Below are 22,274 nucleotides of genomic sequence, written 5' to 3'. Positions count from 1 at the left end.
AGCAGCTTCTTACAGAATGTAAACTCACTCACCTGCAAGTTTACAAATGTTTTCCAAATCTCTGCTAGCCAGCTATATTTTTAAATAATAAACCCTGAGAGACTGCAGACTGATCACATTTATCTTACATATCCCTCACTGGCTCCCCACCTGATCACACTAAACAGTCTTTCTTCTGTATCTCAGGGTTCAGTTTTCAAATGAAAAAACTTTCTTTGGTATTTCTCCTTCATCAACAAACAATCTTAACTACTGTGTCTCAACCAAACTGGTAGCTCCTGGTCTGAAAAGTGAAGTCAATGCGGAGATGCCTTAAACCTGCATTCTTTCTAATGGCCAGCAGGAGGCGACTCTACTGGTTGTAAAAAATAAGTCCCAATGTATGGAAGTCTATGAGAAAATGACCCTACTCGTCACTTGATTTATTACTGTTATTATGTTTTATGGTCTCAATCACTAGTTTCAAGTCTTCTTCAATACAGCATGTTCATTTTATAAATTATGGTCCCCTTTAGAGTAAAATAGACAATAAAGCAGGGTATGCTTTAGGGCGTGGCTACATTGTGATTGACAAGTTGCTTTCATGGTGATGTTGATTACGTAACGTTACCATGGCGTAATCCTAGAATTACAGAGTATAGGCGTAGCTGCCACTATTTCACAAGGTGCTTTCCGTTCAGGAAAGGTAATTGTAATATTTTGGTTGCCTAAAATAGTAAAGACCCTCTAAGGAGTCGGCTGTCCAGTCTTTCCAGTAAGTACATTTTGTTTTAATGGTTTTAAGCCTGTTTTTCATTCACATAAATTAGCATTAGCATTATCACAGTTAGCCATAGACTGTAAATGCACCATGCTAACCAGTGCTAACCATGCTAGAAACTAGCGCTAGGGTAATTTCTGGCTCCAAAAATCAAAGATGTCGGCGGTCAATTCCAAGATGGCAAAAGTCAAATCGCCAAACTCGAAGCTTCAAAATGGCAGTGGGTGATGTCATGGTGACTACGTCCATATTTTTTACAGTCTATGGTCTCAACCTGGGGTCTGTGGACCCCTAGTGGTCCACTCTAGCATTGCAGGAGGTCCATGGAGAACTTCTGAATAAATTTGTAAATAAATATGAAAGGACAGTACTCCCCATGCACAGCCAGTATTTTCAGACAGGTGCTAGTCGGTCGCAGGAACATATAAGGTGAAAATCAAAAATAAGTAAATAAATATGTATATAGATTTTTGCCAATTAAAACCTGACATAAAACCATGTAATTTACGGCTGTGTATTGCCACCATGACAAAAAAGAAAAAAAGTGTTCAGTTTCTCAATATAACAAGAAAACTTCCCTGGATAATATAACATTATTCTTGATATAACAAGAACGTTTTCTCATTATATCAAGAAACAGAGCAAATATTCTTTTGTCATGGTGGCAGCAATACACTGCTGTAGTAATTCACTGGCAGGGTAGACATAATAAAGGTAAACAAGGGGTCCAGTACTCAAATAAGGTTAAGAACCATTGATCTAAACAACCCCTTCTAATGTGAAACTGCAGTTTGAGTTGATGGGTTGAAGTGAAAGTGAACATGACCTAAGCAGAGACAGACGGTGCTGCTGGAGTTGACTCTCAAACTGTTGATACTCCCAACAGTCTGTTTCTCAAGGAAACCAACACACACATACTGAGCTGTGAAACAGTCAATTTGTAGTTCTTGTGTATGTCTCGTCGTTTTCCACAGTTCACTGTAACTTGATCTGTTTGTGTTTGGGATGAATTCTCTATGTGACTCAGACACACACGTACTTACCTATATATACAGTATACACACGCACACACACACACACACACTGTCTCATACCTCAATATTCTCACACAAACACGTACTCCCACACTCATGGACAGTTCTTTATCTGTCCATACGTGTTTTTTTTTTTCCCAGCAGTCAACTCTCTAGTTTTTTTGTTGATCATTAAAGTTGTTGGTTAAGTTGATCAGTTGATAATTGTCACCTTAAATGACAGTTTCCTCCGGCTGTTTCTATCAGTCCATGCACAGGTGGCTTTTTGTTTTCTTCATATGCTTCAAAAGTTACCTGAACTTCCTTTTAATATGTATCAATCCACTGCTGTTAAACCAGGAACGATCAAGTGAAATAATACAGGATCAAAGTAAAATATCTGTTGTGAGACTCAACATTAGATTATACACAATCCCTGTAAAATTTCAAAAAAGTATACAAAATAATCACCAAAAATTACAAATTGTTTCTCTGTTTAATACCAGCTGCGTAAAACATAAATCTGCTACAGGTAATTTTTTTTTAAGAGCCATATTATCAAAATGACTCTTGTGAGTATAAGTATAGTGTATAGTATAGTGCTTAACCATTTGGTAATGCTCTATTTTACAGTTCTGTAATTCTCCTATTTAAGAAAAATAGAAGAAGCAGAAATAGTTTAGAAGTTCTGAGATTGTTATTTTAGGTAGACTTTAGTTACTTGTGTTGAGTTTTATAAGCAGTTGTTGATTCCAAATAATTGCTAGCTTGACCTTGAGAGTCTTTTAGCTAATGCACAACAGTTTAACAACAACTTTAAAGTTCCCATTAATAAATGAATAATGAATGATTATTAACATGGGCTTAATGAAGCAGGTCTTAAAGGGAAATTCCTCTGGCAATCAACAACTGCTCAGAAAAGTCATATATTACTGATATTGCTACTATTACCTTGGTCAGTACCATGTTATTACCAATAGGAATGATCACCAAAACTACAAAAAATATGATCCAACTTATGTTAAACCAGAATTTTCTGTTTTGTGTTGCAAAATGGCCAGTTGAATTGGCCTCCATCAGTCACTGTCAATCAGATATTATTTCTCACCCTAATCATACAAGCTATAAACCAATTTTAGTCAAAATCAGGAATGACATGGTCAGTTCGTGGCCTGTTTGCTATAAGTTCCGTTCACTAAGTGACCATTTCTCTCCAGCACCCTTTTATTTCTTCTCTATCAGATCCAGCTGCCCTGCGTTTCGTCTAAACCGCAACTTCAGTCTGTTTTCCATCCAAGAAGACGACACCTAACAGAATCTGATATCGTACAGACCCCAGGCCTTCCAAGTGTCTCTCCAATTTCCTCCCTCTCTCTCTCTCTCCCATGCTCAAGTATGGAAAGAGCTCAGCAGTGTTTCCACAACAAACACAACAGGAGCTTTCTCCGCTCTGCTTTCTCACTGCTTTTCATCACCTCTGTCAACCTGCTCACACCAGCAGCCTCATTTGGAAAATGGAGACGACTCAGGTTTTTACTTACGTCAATTGAGATTTATATTATTTATTTTTTTCCTGTAAATCTGGACCTCAGAAATGAATAAAGGTGACACGGGCCTTTCTGTTGTCATCCTGAGGAGGATCAACAGTGATCATGTTTACATCAACTGTAATAGTTTGACTCTCATTCCAAACAAAAGTTGAATGTGTCTGTATAAAATCTGAATATTGCATTTTGAATTTCATTTGGCAAAAGAAGAAACTGTCCACAATTAAGTCAGACACACTGCTGTATTTCTTTTACACCATAACCCTAATATGACAGTGCTTGACCAGTTGTAAAGGGGAAAATGTTTGATAAACTGTCACTGCCCTTGAAGAGATGATATTTCAGAGACTAAAATAAATATAATTATCAGTCAGTGGGTAATGAATAAACTAGACTAACTTCAGCTGCTACAGCAATACAGAGAACTTTAGAAAGTACTGCTGACTGATGATTTATACTTGAACATGAAATTTGAAATCTGCAGAAAGTTTTCTGTTAAAAAATGGGGGAACTATCAAATATAGGCAATGTATGAGTTTTCTATAGACTGGGAGAAATATAACAAAACATACTTGATATTGCCAAATGGAAAGTAAGAATGGGTCATACCTTCATCAAGGCTGCACAACTCTGAAAAAATGTTCAAAGAATAAATCATCCGGATACATGTGTGTACCTAAATACACAGTCATGTTGACGGTAATTAGATAATGTGTCAGATTGTTTTTCCCCTCATTCAGGTTTAATAGTTGATCTTATGATGCCCAATCTCACAATTTTCTACTATACCCTGAAAAAACATTTCGAGTAAGTATGACTTAAAGGTGCAATGTGTAGAATTTAGCGACATCTAGCAGAGCAGACCTGGCAGAAAAGGAATATAATATTCATAAGTATGTTTTCATTAGTGTTTAATCGCCTGAAAATAAGATTTGTGGTGTTTTCGTTACCTTAGAATGAGCCCTTTATATCTACCTAGGGAGCGGGTCCTCTACCACGGAGCCCGCTGTGTTTCTACACTGGCTCTAGAGGGGGCCTTTTGCATTTTTTGCAAATTTCCTGGCAACCGCAGGTTCTCCTACACGCTTGGAAGGGGAGAGTGAGTGGAGGGGTATTCAGCTGGTTGCAATCTGCAACCTCTCCACTAGATGCCACTAAATCTTACACACTGTTCCTTTAAGTATTTCATGATTCCAACGTATTTTTCTATGGGATTTTTTCTCGTATTTATGAAATAAGGCCTCCATCCCTTGTATAGAAAAAGAAATAAACTAGCAAAAAACAATGATAAATGAAAGTTTAACATTTAACAGTGAAAAATGAACCTGTCGGTGCTCCTTGGTGGTCAAACTCTGCAATAGCAACACTTTCGAAATTAGCCAACATATTTGCTGACATTGATTTATCTGAAATAAGCCAATATCTGTCCACATAATTAGCCTAAATTTACGACGTTTTTAAAATATGTTAAAATACTTATGAGATATTCTAACTATTAAAACCAAAAAAGCCAAAAAGAAACTACAGTGATGTCGTCTTAATCCAAGAGCAACTTTATTATAAATGTTAAGGGCAAAATATGTGGCAGCACAACATGGCAAAGAAAGGCACATCCACTGTTTCCACAAGGCCTAAATGTGATTTCAATCTGGCATAAAGCTTCATCTACCGTAAGAAATTAACTCTAAGTGCTCCATACAAAACAAATTAAACCAATAGACAACATGAACTGGCATATTTTTCTCCAAATATATTACAGCTTTAAGTTTTATATATAAAAAAGAAATTATACAAAAGAAAGAAAACTAAATTCATTTTTTTTAATCCAAATTCAATTCACTTTAGTTAGTCTGCTTCATGATGGAATAATATTCACACACATCCTCTTCAACAGAACTGAAAGAAAGAAAAACAGAAAGGAAGGAAGAAAGAAAGAGAAAGGTTGTGATTAAAGTCCGTCTTTGAACATTGATCAGTTAAAACTCTAAAGTCACTCAGAGCTCAATTCACAGCACCATCCTTTAGACAATTCTTCAAAAAAATGCTAACATGCATTTCCTTCCTCATAAAACAGTTGCAAAGCCACTAAGAAAAAAAAAAAATGGATCGTTTACATCCATGTTTACTTGCTAGCAGAGTTCTTTGGTGCTATTGTTGGGGCATTTCTATGTTTGTCTCGCCACCATTTTTATTAATTTTCTAGAGCAAGAAAGTCTTTGATTGGGCGAAGCAGCTGAATATGTATGTATGAACCACCTTTTTTATACATTTCATTTAAACGGATAATGGATCAAAATGTGAAAGGTGTTGCTCGAAGCATTTACAGTGTTATCACCAACTTTGTGGCTGTTTTTTGCCTCTTTTAGCACATAGTTTTGGTTTTACGGCACATTTACGTTATGGCTCGGTATTAGCACTCTCATCAGCCTTGTTTCCAGCAGCAGCAGGAAGCAGTTCCCAGCAAAACAAGCTCTAAAAACCCATAACAAGCTACGTGATTAGACAGACAAACTTAGTGAAGAAAGGGGAACATCTTGCATATTCATATTCATCAGGTGGCCACAACTGTTTCCTAACATGTTCACTATAACTTTACAAGTTACACTGTGTCAGTGTTGTGCTTTTTTTCAGCTCTTCATTAAAGCTACAACACAAATAAGATTGATTTTAAATGCTTTTTTTTTCAATATAATAAAGAATTCTTGATGTCTTGTCATTTTATATAAACGTCTATAATTCTGTTTGTCATGTTTTGGGATCTTTGGTTTGGGGTTAGAGCTCTGACATGCAATTTAAAAATAGCTCTTGGTACTTAAAACAGCTCTTGTTTGTAAAGATGATGCTGCTTAAGAGTTCTTGGGGTTAAGGAGGTTATGAAGCTATTAGTATTTATAACTAACATGTTGGATCCTCCCACCATGTTTCAGAGTCTCTGCACAGTCTCAAACTGCTGATACAACAAAAGCAAAAACAAAAACTTCCCACAAACCACCAGCTTCTCAAATGAGTCGCTTCACCTTGACCTAGAGAGGCAGGAGCTAAATAAGGGAGGGAGGGACCGGAAAGACTACAAGGAGAGAGGGGAAGGAGTAAATATGGAGAGGAAGGAGGAGGAGAGGGGAGGGATTTGATGGAGGGAGGAGGGTGAAAAGGGCAGCAAAGGAGGTCGGAGATGTAAACAAGATGGGAAGGAGGGAAAGGAAAAAAAATTTGAAGAAAGTGTAGTAAAAGACAAGGAAAACGAGAGGGAGGGAGGAAGAGAAGAAGACAAAGAAAGAAAGCATTGTAAGAGCAATACAAATATAAAGATGTAAAGCAGAACAATTTGGGAAAGAAAAGAAACAGGATGGAGGAAGAGAGGAGGCATAAAAGAGAAAACAGAGGTGGCACTAACTCAAGGTAAGGAGAATGATAGAGGAGGAGTATTGAGCAGAATCCAGTCTCTGCTGCCATCTTGTGGTGAGACTTTGTTACTGACACAAAAATCTAGCAATTTTCCTGTTTGCTGAATCTACTTTTTGCAACCGGTGTCGTGCAATTAGTGTCAACTAGTGTTTTGGGGGGGGGGGGGGGGGGTACTTATATATTCATTAGAGGGATTGCTATGTATTATGGTGCATCTGTATACTTATTGTCTCTAAACATTTGTTGTCTTGCTGACATGTTTTCATTCATTTTTCTGTATGTTTAGTCTTAAATCAAACAATAAGCTGTTAATTAAGACTATTAAGTAATACTATTTGGTAGTAATAATGTTTATTTACCTTCCATCGGTTGCCACAGCCGTTACACAACACAAAGGTGGTCATGGGCTCATCAGCACTGCGAGTTTGCACCTAAACACACACATACACAGATAAAGCGAGAGGATCAAAAAACACAACATAGGGAAGCATCTACACTTCATCACAACACAGTTCTTTCAGTGCGTATGTCCATACCTGTGTGTATGAGCAGTTCTTTCCATGACACTTGCTGCAGATGAACATGTCCGTCTCAGTGCCTCCGACCCTCGACAGCTGATGCTCTCTGATGGACTCTTTAGTCAGAGCCTCTCTCATCAGCTTCAGTTCTGCACTCGCCATCTCCTGTACATACACACACACACACACAGTAAGACACATTTATACTGTACAATGATGATGCTCATAACCTTAACTTTAACACTAAGTTTTAACCCTCAACCAGCCCACTGACTACACAAACTGGCTGCATTACTGACCTCAGCAGTCATGGAGGCAATGCGTTGAGGTGAGATGTTTCCACATAGGACGTTACGCCGCAGGTCAGGATTCTTCTGATCCTTCAGGTTGGAGATGCGGCTTCGCAGACGGCTTTTATATTTCATATCTGTCGATTTAAACTCACGGAAGATCTGTGAGCGCGACAAGCAGTCAAGGACGAAAACGTACACAACTGATGTGCAAAAATACATACTGTGTATACATTTTAGAGCTACATGTACACATATAATAAATACAAGACAAAGAGCTGGCCTAATAACTCCAGGAAATGGAGGATATCTTCTCATCTTGAAGAATATTTATCTTGAGGTACGCTTATAGGAGGATTTAATGTCTACATACACACACACTAGTGGCCCAGTGAGGCTATAATGCTCATTATGAATTAGAACGAAACTGTTGGATGGACAAAAAATAGAGAGACAACGATACTACTCGTAGGCTGCATTCATACATATAACAGCCCTGTGTACATTTATATGCCCTTTGGTTGTACTAAATAATGATTTTATCTGCAGCTCAGCTGCTTGGTAATGACTGATGGTCAACACAATACTTATGAGCCGCAATCAAATTTTATACCCATTCCATTATCTGACAACAGAAACATAAACATGCGTGAATGAGAACTACTATGTTGTGGATTTGGCTCAAGTAAAACACTACAGGGAGCAGGATGGGCTGGAACGGATGTTCAACAGGCTGTCTCTGTTTCCTCCTTCTCTCTCTCTCACTAACTACAGACATAAAAACTGTGTATATGTGCAGACAAACTAATTAAATGCATCATTCATTAAGATTAATTAACGCAGCTGGATCCTGTGTACATTTATGGAAGATTTTAAGTGCCTAATAAAAACCAATCAAACAAAGACAGTGAAATACACATTATTATGTTTGAATATCTTTTTACTGTATGCATTTACTGTGTCATAAGTAAAAAGACAATTTGAATTTTCCATGTCACAATGAAAAACATTTTTCTTTTTGGCATGAATAGCACTTTTCCATCCCAAAAAAGGAACTAGAAATATCGCTGTGTGGTTGTATGCTTCCGCCAACCAGTCAAGTTGCAGTTTACATCCATGTCTGTCCAGACTCATATTTGTGATGAAGACTTTGAAGGAATTTAATAAAAGGTATAATGTGTATTTTCCTTGTATGTGTTCACATGTTTGGCCAGTAAAGCTGATTCTGATGGAACACAAAGTTGTAGCCCTGACAGTAGACAATTCAGATATGGATGTTGCTGCAAAGAAGCTACAAATTCTAAAACGTGGATGCTTCACACACATCTACAACTCAGCAGAGGAGAAGATCTATACAATCTCCACATTTTCAAGGTGGACACCCAAGATTAGTGTCACCAATTCAGTATCCAACCAAATGTGAAATATGGTCACAATCTCCCCTTCTGTTCCTGAGTTATGGCGTTGAATAACGGCCAGAAAAGTGTTTTTGCAGAACATTATGATGCCACAGTGAAGTTGACTTTTGACCGTCTGGATATAAAATGTCATCACTTCATCATTTTATCCTATTAGACTTTTGTGTGAAACTTTGTCATAATTAGCGTAAGAATTCTTGAATTATGGCAAAAAACGTGTTTTGTGAGGTCACAGTGACCTTTGACCATCAAATTCTAATGAGTTCGTCCTTGAGTCCAAATGGATGTTTGTGCCAAATTTGAAGAAATTCTCTTGAGGTATTCCTGAGGTTTCCTGTCCACCAGAATGGGAAGGAGAGATGGACAACCCAAAAACATGATGCAGAGGCATAAAAGCTCCCCTCCACCTCCTCATGCAAGCTTTGTATGTAGTACTGGCACGTCTACACTGCTCTCTGCTGGACAACATTTAAATGCAATACACCTCTTCACTTTGTTCTCTGTGTTAATGTGGCATGGAAAATCCATGTCACAATGAAAAAAGGGTTTATTTATTACCATTTAATGTTAAAAGACAAAAGGCTAAATAATTGTCATTATCTTTGTTTGAATTATTTTCATACAGGCATTAAAAACATTAGCCATTAGATCATTACTACTAGTAGGACAAAAATAGGATAAAAATTCCTCTTGCTTGCTACAGTTGGATGTTTGAGCTTCACTGTGCAGAATCATTTATGTGCAGAGTTTGACATTAGAAGGATGTTTTCACATTCATCTGCTGAAAGTAGAAAGTTTCTCTGTGCTCATTGAAAATCTGATTTTAAGGGGTGGACCTATGAGCAGGATTTGTGACATCACAAATAGTTTGGAAGACAATCGTGTTCCAATAGTCAGCTTACACAAGTGTGATGTGGAAAATTGAAGCCTCCAGTGCACATATACTCAGAATGGACTTTACAGTGAACAAGGAAAGAGCAATATTTTCATATCCATAGATTCTGGATTTTTAATGAGGTAGTAGGGGTAGATGCCATTTGGAGGATTTTAACAAGGTAATTATACTTTTTTTGTGGAAGTTCCATATCAGACACATTATTGTTCCAAGTAGAGTATTTTTATATGTCTTAAGACATGTCTGGAGAGGATCTTCAAGTTTGTCTACAGGGTGATACATGGTAAGGTAATGTTGCTACTCTAGATCAAGAGTTTACCCTCTGTATGGTGACTATTTTAGGAAATCTCAGGCTCAGATGTAAAATCCTGTTCGTTCATGTGTATCTCGTGTGGTTAAAGTTCAGTGCGAATGTTCATGTTGATGACATGAAAGGATATGCTCCTCGATTTGTGCTGCAAGGTGCTCGCAGTTGACTCCAATGGTTTTGTGATCATCTGCAACACACACACAGATATTCTCTTGTTCAGCTTGATATATATTAATGAACTTCCATCAAAATCCAGATGAACCACACCATAATGAAACCGACTGGCTTTGGGGAAATAGGCTTATCCGCTTTCCTGCTGAGAGGTGAGAAAATTGATTCCTCTCTCATGTTTGTCTGGTAGTCAGTTAGCTTAGTTCAGCATAAAGACTGGAGAAACAGAGAAACAGACAGACATGAGAGTGGTATTGAGCTTCTCATCTAACTAGGAAAGAGAACAAATAAGCATATTTCCCAAAACTATTCCTCTAACATGCATTTGTGAATAAAGACACAATCACACGCAGTGAGTTAATTGATACTGATAAAATCATCCAGCCAAATTTATCCACCTCTTTCGTGTCAATACCCAACAAGATTGTGGACATTCATTCTTAATTTAAATGAGAATTTATGATAATCGGTGTGAAAGATGCTAAAAGAAAGAGCCTTAGTAGCTTCAATCCAAAAATATCCGCAGCAGCTTTTCAAAACAATTCTGTTCAAACATTACATCTGATATAAAACCTTTGTGTAAAAATTGCTGTTAAATGTCCTATTTTCTTTCATTCATTTACTGGAGAATCATTGTGATTGTGTTAATAAAAACGTCAAATCTCACCGTCAGTCTGCAGCGCGGCCACCAGCAGCTCTCGACACTTGTTCCGGACACTGTCGGAGGTGACAGGGGCAGGGGGGAAGGAGGTGACCATAAGAGGGAGGGTGGGCGTGGTGGGTGAGGTGGGTGAGGTGGGTGTGGTGGGCGAGGTTGGGGTGGTAGGGGGATCCCCAGACTTCTTACTGCTGAGGAAGACAAATGATGAAGAGAAACGAGTTGTGAGGTTTGAAGTGCTTCAAAAACATGATATGAATCTGGTTAAAGGAAAATACCATTTTAGATTATTTTCCACTGTTACTAAAGATACTGTGATACGGAAAATTAACTTTTACTTCATGTGTATTAGTCAGTATTTAATGGTAACCTCATCTTGCAAAAGTGGGTGTAAAGAAAAGTGACATCATTACTGTGCAACAGACCTTTTCTCGCTGCTGCAAGAGTCCTTGGAGGTGGACGATGACCTCACGGGAGAGCCCTCCTTTTTCTTCTTTTCCTTTTCCTCTGATTTACCATCTGAACCATCTGTGGGACGAGACACAAAACAACAAACACACACAAATGTATATATACACACACATTATATATATATACATATATATATATATATATATATATTAGCACTAAATGTACAGAGAACATTATTCAGTAGACACAAAGCATTTCTTACATTTGTAGACAAACTTGTGGAAGATTTTGGGATCTGATATAATACTGATATTTACAAAGAAAAAGTATCCAGATGATACTGTCACATTATCTAAAATCACTTAATCGCATTCAGCGTTAAGAGACAAATATTGATGATGATGATAAGCTCTGAAGACTTATTTCTTCCTTTTAATTTTTTTTTCTCAATTTGCATTACATGTTGAATCAATAGATCAATTTAATATGCATAATTTTTGTTCTCAATTATTTCATACTAATCCATACGATCCAGCATGCAGTTTCACTTGTATCAAGCACATCATGTTATTGAGTCATGAAAGTGCTGGAATGATAAGCCGATTTATTGACAGAAGATAAGTCAACAACAATTTTGGCAACTGATTAATTTTTAACTTGTCATCTATGAAGCAACAATTCCAAACATTCTCTTATTACACATAACCAGCATAACCTTAACCAGACAAAATGTCTTCAATCTAAAAGTCTAAAATTGGTCCTTACAAAGATAAAAGTACAATATATACACATACACACCCAGCAGTTTCTTCCAGGACTTGATGAGAGCTTTGGCCAGAGTCTGAACTTCATCATCTGAGCTCTGTTTCCTCACAGCGTTCACCGACATTCCAACTCTGGTGGACTGGGGAGGGACAGAGAGTGAAATGACGTACCTTCTTTATGAGAAACCATGGTAACGTACCTGAACTCTTACACATTACGTAGTATTAGTAGTTATATATCACTCTTAATCCTGTTTAAATGTTCCCATGTACTGAAGAAGCACTATCATCATGTTGGGAAAATAAAAGTTGTATAATTCCTTTACATCTATGTATATCCTGTTTTCATACCAGGTGTAAACAGACATCTTGAAGTCAGAATTTAGAGTCTCTGGTCTTAAGCACAAGCAGAAACACTCAGGTGGTTGCCACACCAGTGATATAAACTATACAGAGTGGTGCGTGCATCTGCATGCCCTGTGCAGAGAAATCCTACTTTAACTGACATGTAGACACACGAATACACAAACATGGGATATAAAAGATGAAGCAGAAACAAAGCTTAGTCTGCACAGTATCTTAACCTGGACATGGGCTTGTATCTGGTATATTGTTTGCATGGAAACACTGACAACATATTGGATGTTGGCTCAAACATTTGAAGATGACAACTACAGATGTTTGTGTGGTTTAGAAGCTTCTTAAATATTAATAAATGTTTTGCATCAAAAGAAAAACATCTTAATGACCATGCAGAGGCTTGTTATGCTCTAGGCTTCCTGTATATTCGTGCATTACTCTAACAGACTGAGAAGTATAAGTGCTGACAGCAGCAGCAGGGTGGAGTTATCAACCTGCAGAGTCTCCAGAGACATTTTGATGTTCTTCAACTCCCTCAGCAGGTCAAGAGCGCCGTCCTGTAAAAACAAAGACAGACAAAACATTCACATTATCTTCTTATCGAGGAAATGTGAGGTCACCTGGAGGATGACTCCTGAATGTGCTTTTAATCTTATTAGGCATGGAAGCTGCAGGGCTCTAGGGATGGCAATGTTGGTCTGTTGGTAGGTCTATCACTTTGGTTCAGACAGACTATTTCAACAACTGTTGGATGGACTGTCATGAAATTGTGTATGGACATGCATGGTCCCCAAAGGATAAATCTCCCTAACTTCTGTGATCCCAACTTTTCCTCTAGTGCCCCCATGGTTGACATTTTTGGCGTGTACAGAAAAGCCTTGACAACTATTGGATGGACTAACATGTACTTTGGTACACACTTTCATGGTACCCAGAGGGTGAATCCTAATTACTTTGGTGATGGTGAATACTTTGTTTCATGACCAAATACCTGCATGACTAATGACATTCCCAACATCCTCAGCTGTACTTTGTGTTCAGTGATACTTATTAAATGGTAGCATGCTAACATGCAAAACTAAGATGGCGAACATAGTAAACATTATCCTTGCTTAGCATCAGCATGTTAGAATTGTCATTGTGAGCATGTTAGCATTTTGACATTAGCATTAATCTCGAAGCACCAGTGTGCCTATAAGTACAGCCTCACAGAGCCACTAACGTTGCTGTAGACTTGTTGAAGTCTTTTTTCAATAACAAGTTTCGGATTTGTTCTTACTTAATGGACAAGGTGACAGATTTGTTTTAATGGACATCATTTATTCATTCATTCAATCAAACCTTTATTTAAGCCTCAAAAGTCATTGAGGTTTCCCTCGTTTGCAATGATGTCAAGATTCAGAGTTAAAAAGAAAATATGCAGAATTAAACATATCAAAAGAGGAAAATACTCAGTGAAAACAATTGCACACTGAGGTGAAGTGGTTTGAAATTAGATATCAATTATCAGATGCAGAGACTTCATCTTCAGTTGAACTGGCTTTATTGCAGATACCACCACTGCAACATCACAACATGACCAGCGTGGGGGTACAGCCTCTTCTGGCTAAGCCATATACACACTAGCGATGTGCAGAGAGCCCAGTATTTGTATTTGTATCGATATTTGTTGAGGCAGCAAAATTATTTGTATTGGAATAAAATTGGAAAGGGCTTAAAAATCCTGTTTTTGTTTTTATTACGCTTTTAATTTTAGAAAATTAAAGTGTTACAATAAGTGTTCGTGAATAAACTACCTTACGAAGGAGGTCCCCACACCAGGTCTCGAACTGGAGTCTCCCAGATCAAAGACGACTGCGCTGACTACTGAGCTAAAACTTTACTCATTGCCTAATTGCAGACAGACCTCTACCTATTTATACACCCATAACACAGAGACAGCACACCATGTAACATGTAGAAGAACTTCAAAGGTGATTCTTGTTTTGCACCTTTCATTTATTGCCTATTTTTACAACCTAACTTTGTGAAGAAGGGGAACAACGGGTTATGGAGAGTCTCTTGGGACTTACCCCTGATAGATGTAACAGTGGAGCAGAGGAGAGAGACTGAGATAACGATGTAATCGACCTGCAAACTGGTATTTGACATGGGTTTTTTTTCTTCCCAAAAACAAATAATATTTAAAATATTTGTATGAAACAAATATTCATATAAAACTCACTATTTGTGCTTTGCCAAATAATGTATTTGTATTCGGGGCACACCCCTAATACACACTGCACATGACTCTACATAATCCAACTATGCAAATAGCACTAGAGCCCTATTGGTCCTGGATCCTAAGAACATACAACAGCCACTTCATGACAGTTAGCAAGAGTGTCAATCTTGAGGATGTGTTGAAATTAATTCAATTTGTTTGGTTCACATAAAGTAGATTTTCCAAGTTCAGATTAAACCCATGGGACATGAAGCATAAGAGAGTTAGTAGAGAGAGTTTAGTAGGGTACTATGGTCCAATCCAGCATAGATGTTATATAGAATGGTAAATGTCCAATAAGGGCTTTATGGATGACAAGATACAAGTGTTTATCACGCCTCTGTGCCAGAGAGGACCAACCAACTTTGTTATACAGAATGCAGTGGTGAGTGTCATAGGAATCTCCAGTAATGACTATGAAGGTAGAAAGATAAACTGAATCTAGAGGCTTGAGAGTGGAAGCAGCAGCATGTCTATAGATTTTACCACTGTACTGTAATCTAAGATTGATAGAAAGACTGCCTCAACTATACTCTTTCTGCAAATCAAAGGGAAACTGGATCTGTTTTTATAGTCAAGAAGGCATTTTTTTATTGCCTGAAACGTTACCAAGAATGAAGGGGCCAAAAGAAATTAATGAGTGCAGCTCTCTCTGGTTGGAGCTCTTGCTAACTGTTGTACGGGAGATTCTCGCTTCCTGATCAGCTTTTAATTTGTCCCCGAGGACAAAAACATGTCCATATGTGAAACCAGGAATTTTATTTGAGCAATTTAAACAAATCCAACAGCAGCAGAAGTAGATGGAATAGGATGCTCTCTGCAGCAGCTGGAGAAGCTTTATATTAAATGAAAAAAATCCTTCATAATGCCACTTTAATGAAGCCATGCACTGTTAAAAATAAAGAGTACAAGAGTCCGAGAGACATAACAAAAGGACAGGAAGGACAGGAATAAGACTAGGTCAAAACCTAGAATATGGCTGGACCGTTTATGGTCATTTGTTACAGGGATAGTCAGTGGTGGTGTCTATAATGTGAATTACTCAATATTAAATCTTCAATGTTGCAATTTTCTGTAGTGGTCCAAGTAATATTTGTTGTTAAAGTGTACTGAAGTAGCATATTGCATGACATGGTTACGTCTGAGTCAAAAACCCCCCAAAAAACAGTATAAATGCAGTTGCCAGAACATTACTTTCCACTCATATCAAGGGATGTTTGATTTGAAAGAGAACTTATTTTAATTCTAATTATAAAACTATTTTAATGATCTGTTAACTCCCCATGCATTTCACTCCGCGGATGTCTCATTTTTCACTCTGTATTGAGAGTTTTGCCAGAATGATGGTTATTTATGGTGCTTTAACTCTGCGCTCTCCCTCATGCCTCTATGCAACTTTTTTCTGCTTCTTTCCCGGTCGATGATTATGGAGGCTGCGTTGAAAATAGTAAATGAAAGTTTTGACAGCATTTTGCAAATTCAGGAGGCTTATTTCCACCCAGTTACTACAGTTACAGTCGAATCAAGCACACCTACAGTGCAGCCGCCCCACACTAAACTGATATAACAGCTACATGAGTCGCATGTTTTACCTGCAAGACTTGTGTTTTAATGTTTTTTTGAAAACATCAGAGAAATAAAAAGCTTGCATCCTGTCATAAGTTCAATTATAAAATCCAAATCCAGTGTTTCTCCTCCTTCAGCTAACAGCGCCGTCAGCTGAAGAGTCGATCACACTGGACGGTAGAGGAGGAGACCGTAGAGATGCTGGTCCGCGTCTGTTTCAACAGGAGTTTAGCCATAGATATATATCTTAAAGTTAAAATTTTGCACTTTAAATAAATGAATACATTTTACATATATCTATGAGTTTAGCCGACTTCGCTGCATGTAACACTGGAGCTGAGAGCATCAGAGCTCGGAGAAGGAACCACAGAAAGAGCAACGGCCAATGGGGAAACTCCAACACTTGGTGGCCGACCAATGGTGTAACTTCATCACTCACTCAGGCCCTCGCTCACTCACGGACAATCGTGGTTATAGGGCTGGTCCGTGGCCGGTCAAGCCAAAAAGGGAAAGGAAGACAAATGAAGTCCAACATGCAAAAAAAGGTTGTGTTCCAGTGTTGCCATATAAGCAACACAGAGACAAGAAGACATGCATAGATATAAAGACTAAAAGACGAATGGAGACAAGGAAAGACAGCAGAAAGTAGATCTGGTCCAATGAGTGAGAGGTGAAACAGAAGAGGGAGGAAGAGAAGTGTGGACAGACAGAAATAAAAGCAGTAGAGGAGTGGAGGGTGTTAAAGGAGAGAGGAGAATAACAAACTGTGTTGTATTATTGATGTATCTGTTCCAAAATTCCACTGCGATTTTTAAAACAAATCAAGTCAAATCATTTCCACATATCTCTGTGCAAACTGTTGCTGAGAGACCATTGTTTCAAATGAAATAATGTTTCAATTCCTCCAAAGTGACAGCGAAAAACTCTCCCGGCCAAATGCACAAAATTTTGTGGGTTCAAGACTAAAACATTCATGTGTAATGACTGAGATTTATGTACAAGCCTTATTTCTAGCCATAAAAGGATACAGAGTCGTAATTAACTGTTCACACGTCAACACTTTCTTTTGAACCGGTAATGAAAAAGACAAGGAAAGTGCAATTCACAGTCCATCGCATTGGCTAGATCCTATAACAGGAAACAGAGGTGTGGAGATTTTAGTACCCACAGTGTCATTAATTCATCATACATGCAACTATACAGCATCATCAGCAGCATACAGTATATCTTCAAACCTTACATGATGATTTAGTTTATAGTATTTATATTCAAATATAGTTAATAAAGTTGAACCTTTTACTTTTAAAAACATTTAATGAAAAATGTTGAAAAGCTGAAAGGTGTTTTGTCCTTCTTATGGCTATAGAAGAGCATTAAAGAGCAAGTTCACCCAAATCACATTTTTTCACTCACCCCCAGTGGTATCTAGACATGCACTTAACAACAACAGAAGTAAGGTAGCCTGTCACTTTTTATTAACCACACAACTCACTGTCGAAAGTTTCCACTGGGTCTACATCTGCGGTAGGAAATGGTTAAAGTGACAGGCTGCTTTTAGCCTCCTTTTGCTTGTTGTTTTGGTTTTGCCTGCATATGGAATATATGGCTGAGTCTAAAGGCCAGAGCTGTTATTGAGTCTTTTGGTCCAAGTCTGAGTCATGTCTAAAGTCGTTAAAGGGCAAGTCCAAGACAAGTCTGAAGTCTTGCAGGACTAAAAATCAAGTCTTTCGGTCTATCAAGGCTTAGTGTGTAAATTAAAATAGCACAACAGCCTGAATAAAACCAATTCTTATTTTTTTTAATGGGAATAATGTAGAGTTTTCATCTCAACACATCCCTGCTAAAATGATCACACAGCATAGTGTACTTAAAACTGATTTACTTTAAACTTATGAAGAAAAAGTTGTTGACTGAACTTAATTTTATTTTTTTGTTTGTTTTTTAGTTCAATTGACTCACCATGTTTAACATTAAACCTAGTTCAGTTCAATTTTAAGGCAGTTCTCACTCACATATGTTTTACAGTGTAATGCAGAGGGCTGCCTGTGATGATAGCAGTGCTGAATGCGTGCAACTGAACCAATGACACAACACATGGCTTTAATTTTAAATGTCAGACGGCTAAAGATTATAGAAGAATTTAGATTAACATCAGACTCTGACTCGGATGATTTGTTATTAATATTGATATTATGAAGATCAGTTCATACAGATGGGCACACAGGCTATGCCATAAAGGACAAAAAAAAAAGTTATAAGAATAAATCTGATGTTCTGAAAGGCTAATTGTAACTAGAGTCCACACACAGACATACTGTGCTGTATTCAACTTAAAAGGACCAGTGAGTAAGATTTAATGGCATCTAGCAATGAGGTTGCACATCCCCCCCCTCAACTTGTGAAATACGCAAAAGGCCCTCTCTTGAGTCAGTGTTTTGGTTTGTCTGTTCTGTTCTGTAGAAACATGGCGGGGCAACAAGGCGAGCTCCGTGGAAGAGGGAAAGAGGACCTGCTGCCTATGTAGATATAAAGGGCTCATTCTAAAGTAACAACAATTCTTATTTTCAGGTGATTATACACTAATTAAAACATACTTATTATACTTATTATATTATATTCCATTTTTGCCAAGTACTTCCCAGCAGATTGCACTAAATAGTTTTAATAGTTAGATTGGCTCTGAAGTGCAGCGTCCTGGCTGTGTTTATCAGACACATGAACCATTACACATAGGTGACAGGTATGTTACAGTCATTTTACGTCTTTTCAGCAGCTAAGCTGTAGCAGCTTACACAAAGTATTTTTTAGATATTTATTTTTAATCAAAAATTCCTCCCCCAGTAGGCGGCCGCACACTTTGTCTTCTTGTTTAAAACAGGGTTGGTGGCATGAAAAATCTGTTATTTACATAGTCTAATTAGTGCAATAGACAAGTGAAAACACATTAATAATACTATATTAAATATTTTACAAAAAAGAAAAGGACATTTTTCAATATTCATTGGTCACAAAGTCAAGTCTCCTCAGCTTTTTACCTTCATGTCTCAAGTCAAGTCGAGTCTTTAGGCTTTCAAGTCAAAAGTAAGTCGCAAGTCCTCATTTTCCAGTCAAAGTCTCAAGCCTCAGTTCTTCTAAAGGCTCTCATCAACCTAAACCAAAACCCAAAAAACAGAACTTTCAAGAAAACCCTTAGAGCGTACTCTACCTGTGCCACACCAAATGACACACAAACAAAGTAGCAGCTAGCCGGTGAAGAAGTGGAACATCTGGTAGCTAAAAAGATTTTTCTCAAGAGTTGATGAAAACCAAATCAGAGTTAAAAAGGAGAGGTAATATCAGGAATTGTATTCATCAGATGGACACAAACATCATTCCAGTGGTAAGACAATGTGGCTCTGTGTCTGCTGGGTGTGTAAACTGGACATTTTTTTGCTACCTACAGGCAAACTCATAGTTTTCATGTCCATTGCACAAACAATTTTCTTTGTTCGACTTTTTCTTTTTGTTCTGCCAAATACAACAAACAAAGGAGCTCTTCCTCTCGCTGTCCTGAGGTCGCTACCTTGATTTCTACTGTGGAATGCATCTGCATGGACAGACCCTTGATTGTAGTATGTAAAAGAAGAAGCACATGCGTGCCTGGATGTCCACACGTCAGTCCACAGCCGTCCGCGTAATGGACACAGAAACCATGAACTGGCATAAGCACTTGATAAGATTATTTTTTAGGGCTTTTTTGCTGTTTGTCTTTCTGCCCCTAGTGGTCAAAATAGCTGAATGCAGATTTATATAAAACAGGTAGCTTACGTCACCAAATACAGATTGTTAAAAGAGGATAGAACTGAAATCCTCTGAGATCGCACTCAGATGAACCGGAGTTCATACGAAATTTTGCAATCATGAATGCTGATGTGACTTGAAAATGTTTTTAAAATATATTCACCATTTGAAAGCCGCTCCTTTTCTAATGATTGTGGGGAAAAATGCTTTTTGTGCCTGTGTGCGTCACGTGATGCTCTTGGAAGTCGCGATATTGAGTGTGACCGCTACACCTCAAAGCCCAGCGCTGTCCCTGGAGGCTTGCTTCAGTCTTCCATATGTGTTAAGGCACAGTACAAAGTCAAATATTATGTTTTGGATCACAGCTGTACTGATTAAAATAAAAGCTATCTGCTCTGTCAGACGCGCAGTAGATTAAAATGTCTGAAAAACACAGCAGAAACGCGTCCTGTGTAGACAAGCTGTTAGTTTGTCATGGCTTCAGGTGTGTGTGAGGATGGTTCAAATGGGATTTTACGTTCATATATCATCAGCTTTAATTTAGTTTTAACTGGTTCAGTTCAGCTTTTGTTTTTTCAGTGGTTTTGTCTGTTTGCAGTACAGCATTCAGAAATGTTTTGTGTCCATAACATCTTTAAAGTTGATGTGTTGACAGCTAATCATAAATCAACCGTTTATGATTCAGTCAAATAAGAAAAAAAAACAAACATTAAAACTGAAATTAAATCATAATTAAATTTTCCTTCAGCTCAGTTTGGAGCAGAATTGGTTTAGTTTTCATTTTTATATCTGGAGTTTGTTTTTCTTTTCTTTCTTTCATTCTTTCTTTTTTTTTATTTTTTTTTTTTACTATGTATAAATACAATTGTATTGTATAAATACAATTGTTAAATGTTGACCAGTTTTTTAAGTGTCACTGTAAAAACTTCACATTGCACATAATTATTTAATTGTACATGGATGAAGATCAACAAGTGTTTCAGCTAATGAAGGGAACTGTCCAAAAGGTTTCTCTTGTTATTGGACATATTTTTTAAAAGTTTCAACATGTTCTTTAATCATGTATATATTGCTTGATCTTTGGTCTCCATTATCATAGTAAAACTATATTTAACAATCCTGGACATACTTTAAAAATGTATTAAATAGCTAAAACTCCACTAACCATATTTTAATGTGTGACAACTATATTTTGTGATATTTTGTGCATTTTAGCTTCAGTCTAAATATAACCACCATAAAAATTTAATAACCTCTGGAGTAACACTTAATAAACTGAGTTTATAGTTGACAAGATAATTGATTCAAGGTGCGAGTGATTTAATTGGCGGCTTTTGGACCAATCGCTGCTCTGATTTATACTAAAACTATTTCCAAAAATCTTCTAAATCATCAGCTGCGGTCTTGTTATGTATCAGATTATCTGCAGATATCCAGAAATCCTCCACAGAGCGGTGAGCAGCAGAGTTAAACACACTCGCCGTGTTTTCCAGAATTTTCCCTCTCTCAGCAGTTAAAGGTAAAGCTCATCACCTGATCGCGTGTTTTTGTGCGGATGCAGCAACTGTGTGTGTGTGTTTTTTTTTTTTTTTTTTTGGACTCACCGTGTTCTTCTTGTGCACCATTTTATCCAGTTTTTTGGCGATGCGCTCCACTTCCTGGTTTTTAGCCATTTTGAGCGGATTTTCTCTCCGTCAGATCTCCTCCTCTGCTGCGGAGAAAACCTCCATTGATGTGCGTGAAAAACTGTCCCCGTGTCTCTCTCTCTCTCTTCCCTTCTCTTTACGCAGTCTGTCTCCTTCTCTCCCAGCTGCTGCCTCCCTCTCGTTTGTTGTTGTGTGGCACTGTGGGACGCTGGGAGTTGTAGTTTTCTTTTTTTCTTTTTTTTTGGTTCTGTCCAAATTCAGCCTGGAGCAACTTATCCAAACTTTTTAAGAGGACTCAGAGAGTTTTTTTCTCTCCCACTTCCAACCATTTGAATATCCTCCACAGCTGGACATGTGTGGAATAAATTTCTGATAGGAGTCAAAAAGCATTAAACTTAATAATTTTGAAGTCTGTTTTTTAATGTTTATCATACTGGGGGCTCGAACATCCTTGTCTCCACATCTTTAAAACATGCTTCGGCTTGTTAGGGTTTTGAGA

The 22,274-nt window shown here is 37.7% G+C and overlaps 1 protein-coding gene across 3 annotated transcripts; it reads right to left on the bottom strand.

The window, feature by feature from the left end:
• Positions 1-4,852: 4,852 nt before the first annotated feature.
• Positions 4,853-22,179, bottom strand: tcea2 (transcription elongation factor A (SII), 2). 3 transcript variants are annotated; one of them, XM_067593318.1, is made up of 10 exons: positions 21,734-22,172; positions 13,015-13,077; positions 12,195-12,300; positions 11,411-11,513; positions 10,995-11,176; positions 10,288-10,343; positions 7,543-7,698; positions 7,262-7,408; positions 7,085-7,156; positions 4,853-5,216 (listed from the first exon to the last, which is right to left on the bottom strand). In XM_067593318.1, exons 1-10 carry the CDS (start codon positions 21,800-21,802, stop codon positions 5,208-5,210), a joined length of 963 nt encoding a protein of 320 aa, XP_067449419.1. In that variant the 5' UTR covers positions 21,803-22,172; the 3' UTR covers positions 4,853-5,207. The 3 variants fall into 3 exon arrangements, with proteins under 3 accessions (XP_067449419.1, XP_067449418.1, XP_067449417.1); XM_067593317.1 differs by lacking the exon at positions 4,853-5,216 and adding an exon at positions 5,273-5,792 and having other exon boundaries at positions 10,995-11,173; positions 21,734-22,179; XM_067593316.1 differs by lacking the exon at positions 4,853-5,216 and adding an exon at positions 5,274-5,792 and having other exon boundaries at positions 21,734-22,177.
• Positions 22,180-22,274: the final 95 nt, after the last annotated feature.

This window comes from Thunnus thynnus, chromosome 6 (assembly GCF_963924715.1).
Source record: "Thunnus thynnus chromosome 6, fThuThy2.1, whole genome shotgun sequence".
Lineage (NCBI taxonomy): Eukaryota > Metazoa > Chordata > Actinopteri > Scombriformes > Scombridae > Thunnus > Thunnus thynnus.
The sequence above is the reverse complement of the archived record's forward strand: the minus strand, read 5'-3'. Positions and strand labels throughout refer to the sequence as shown.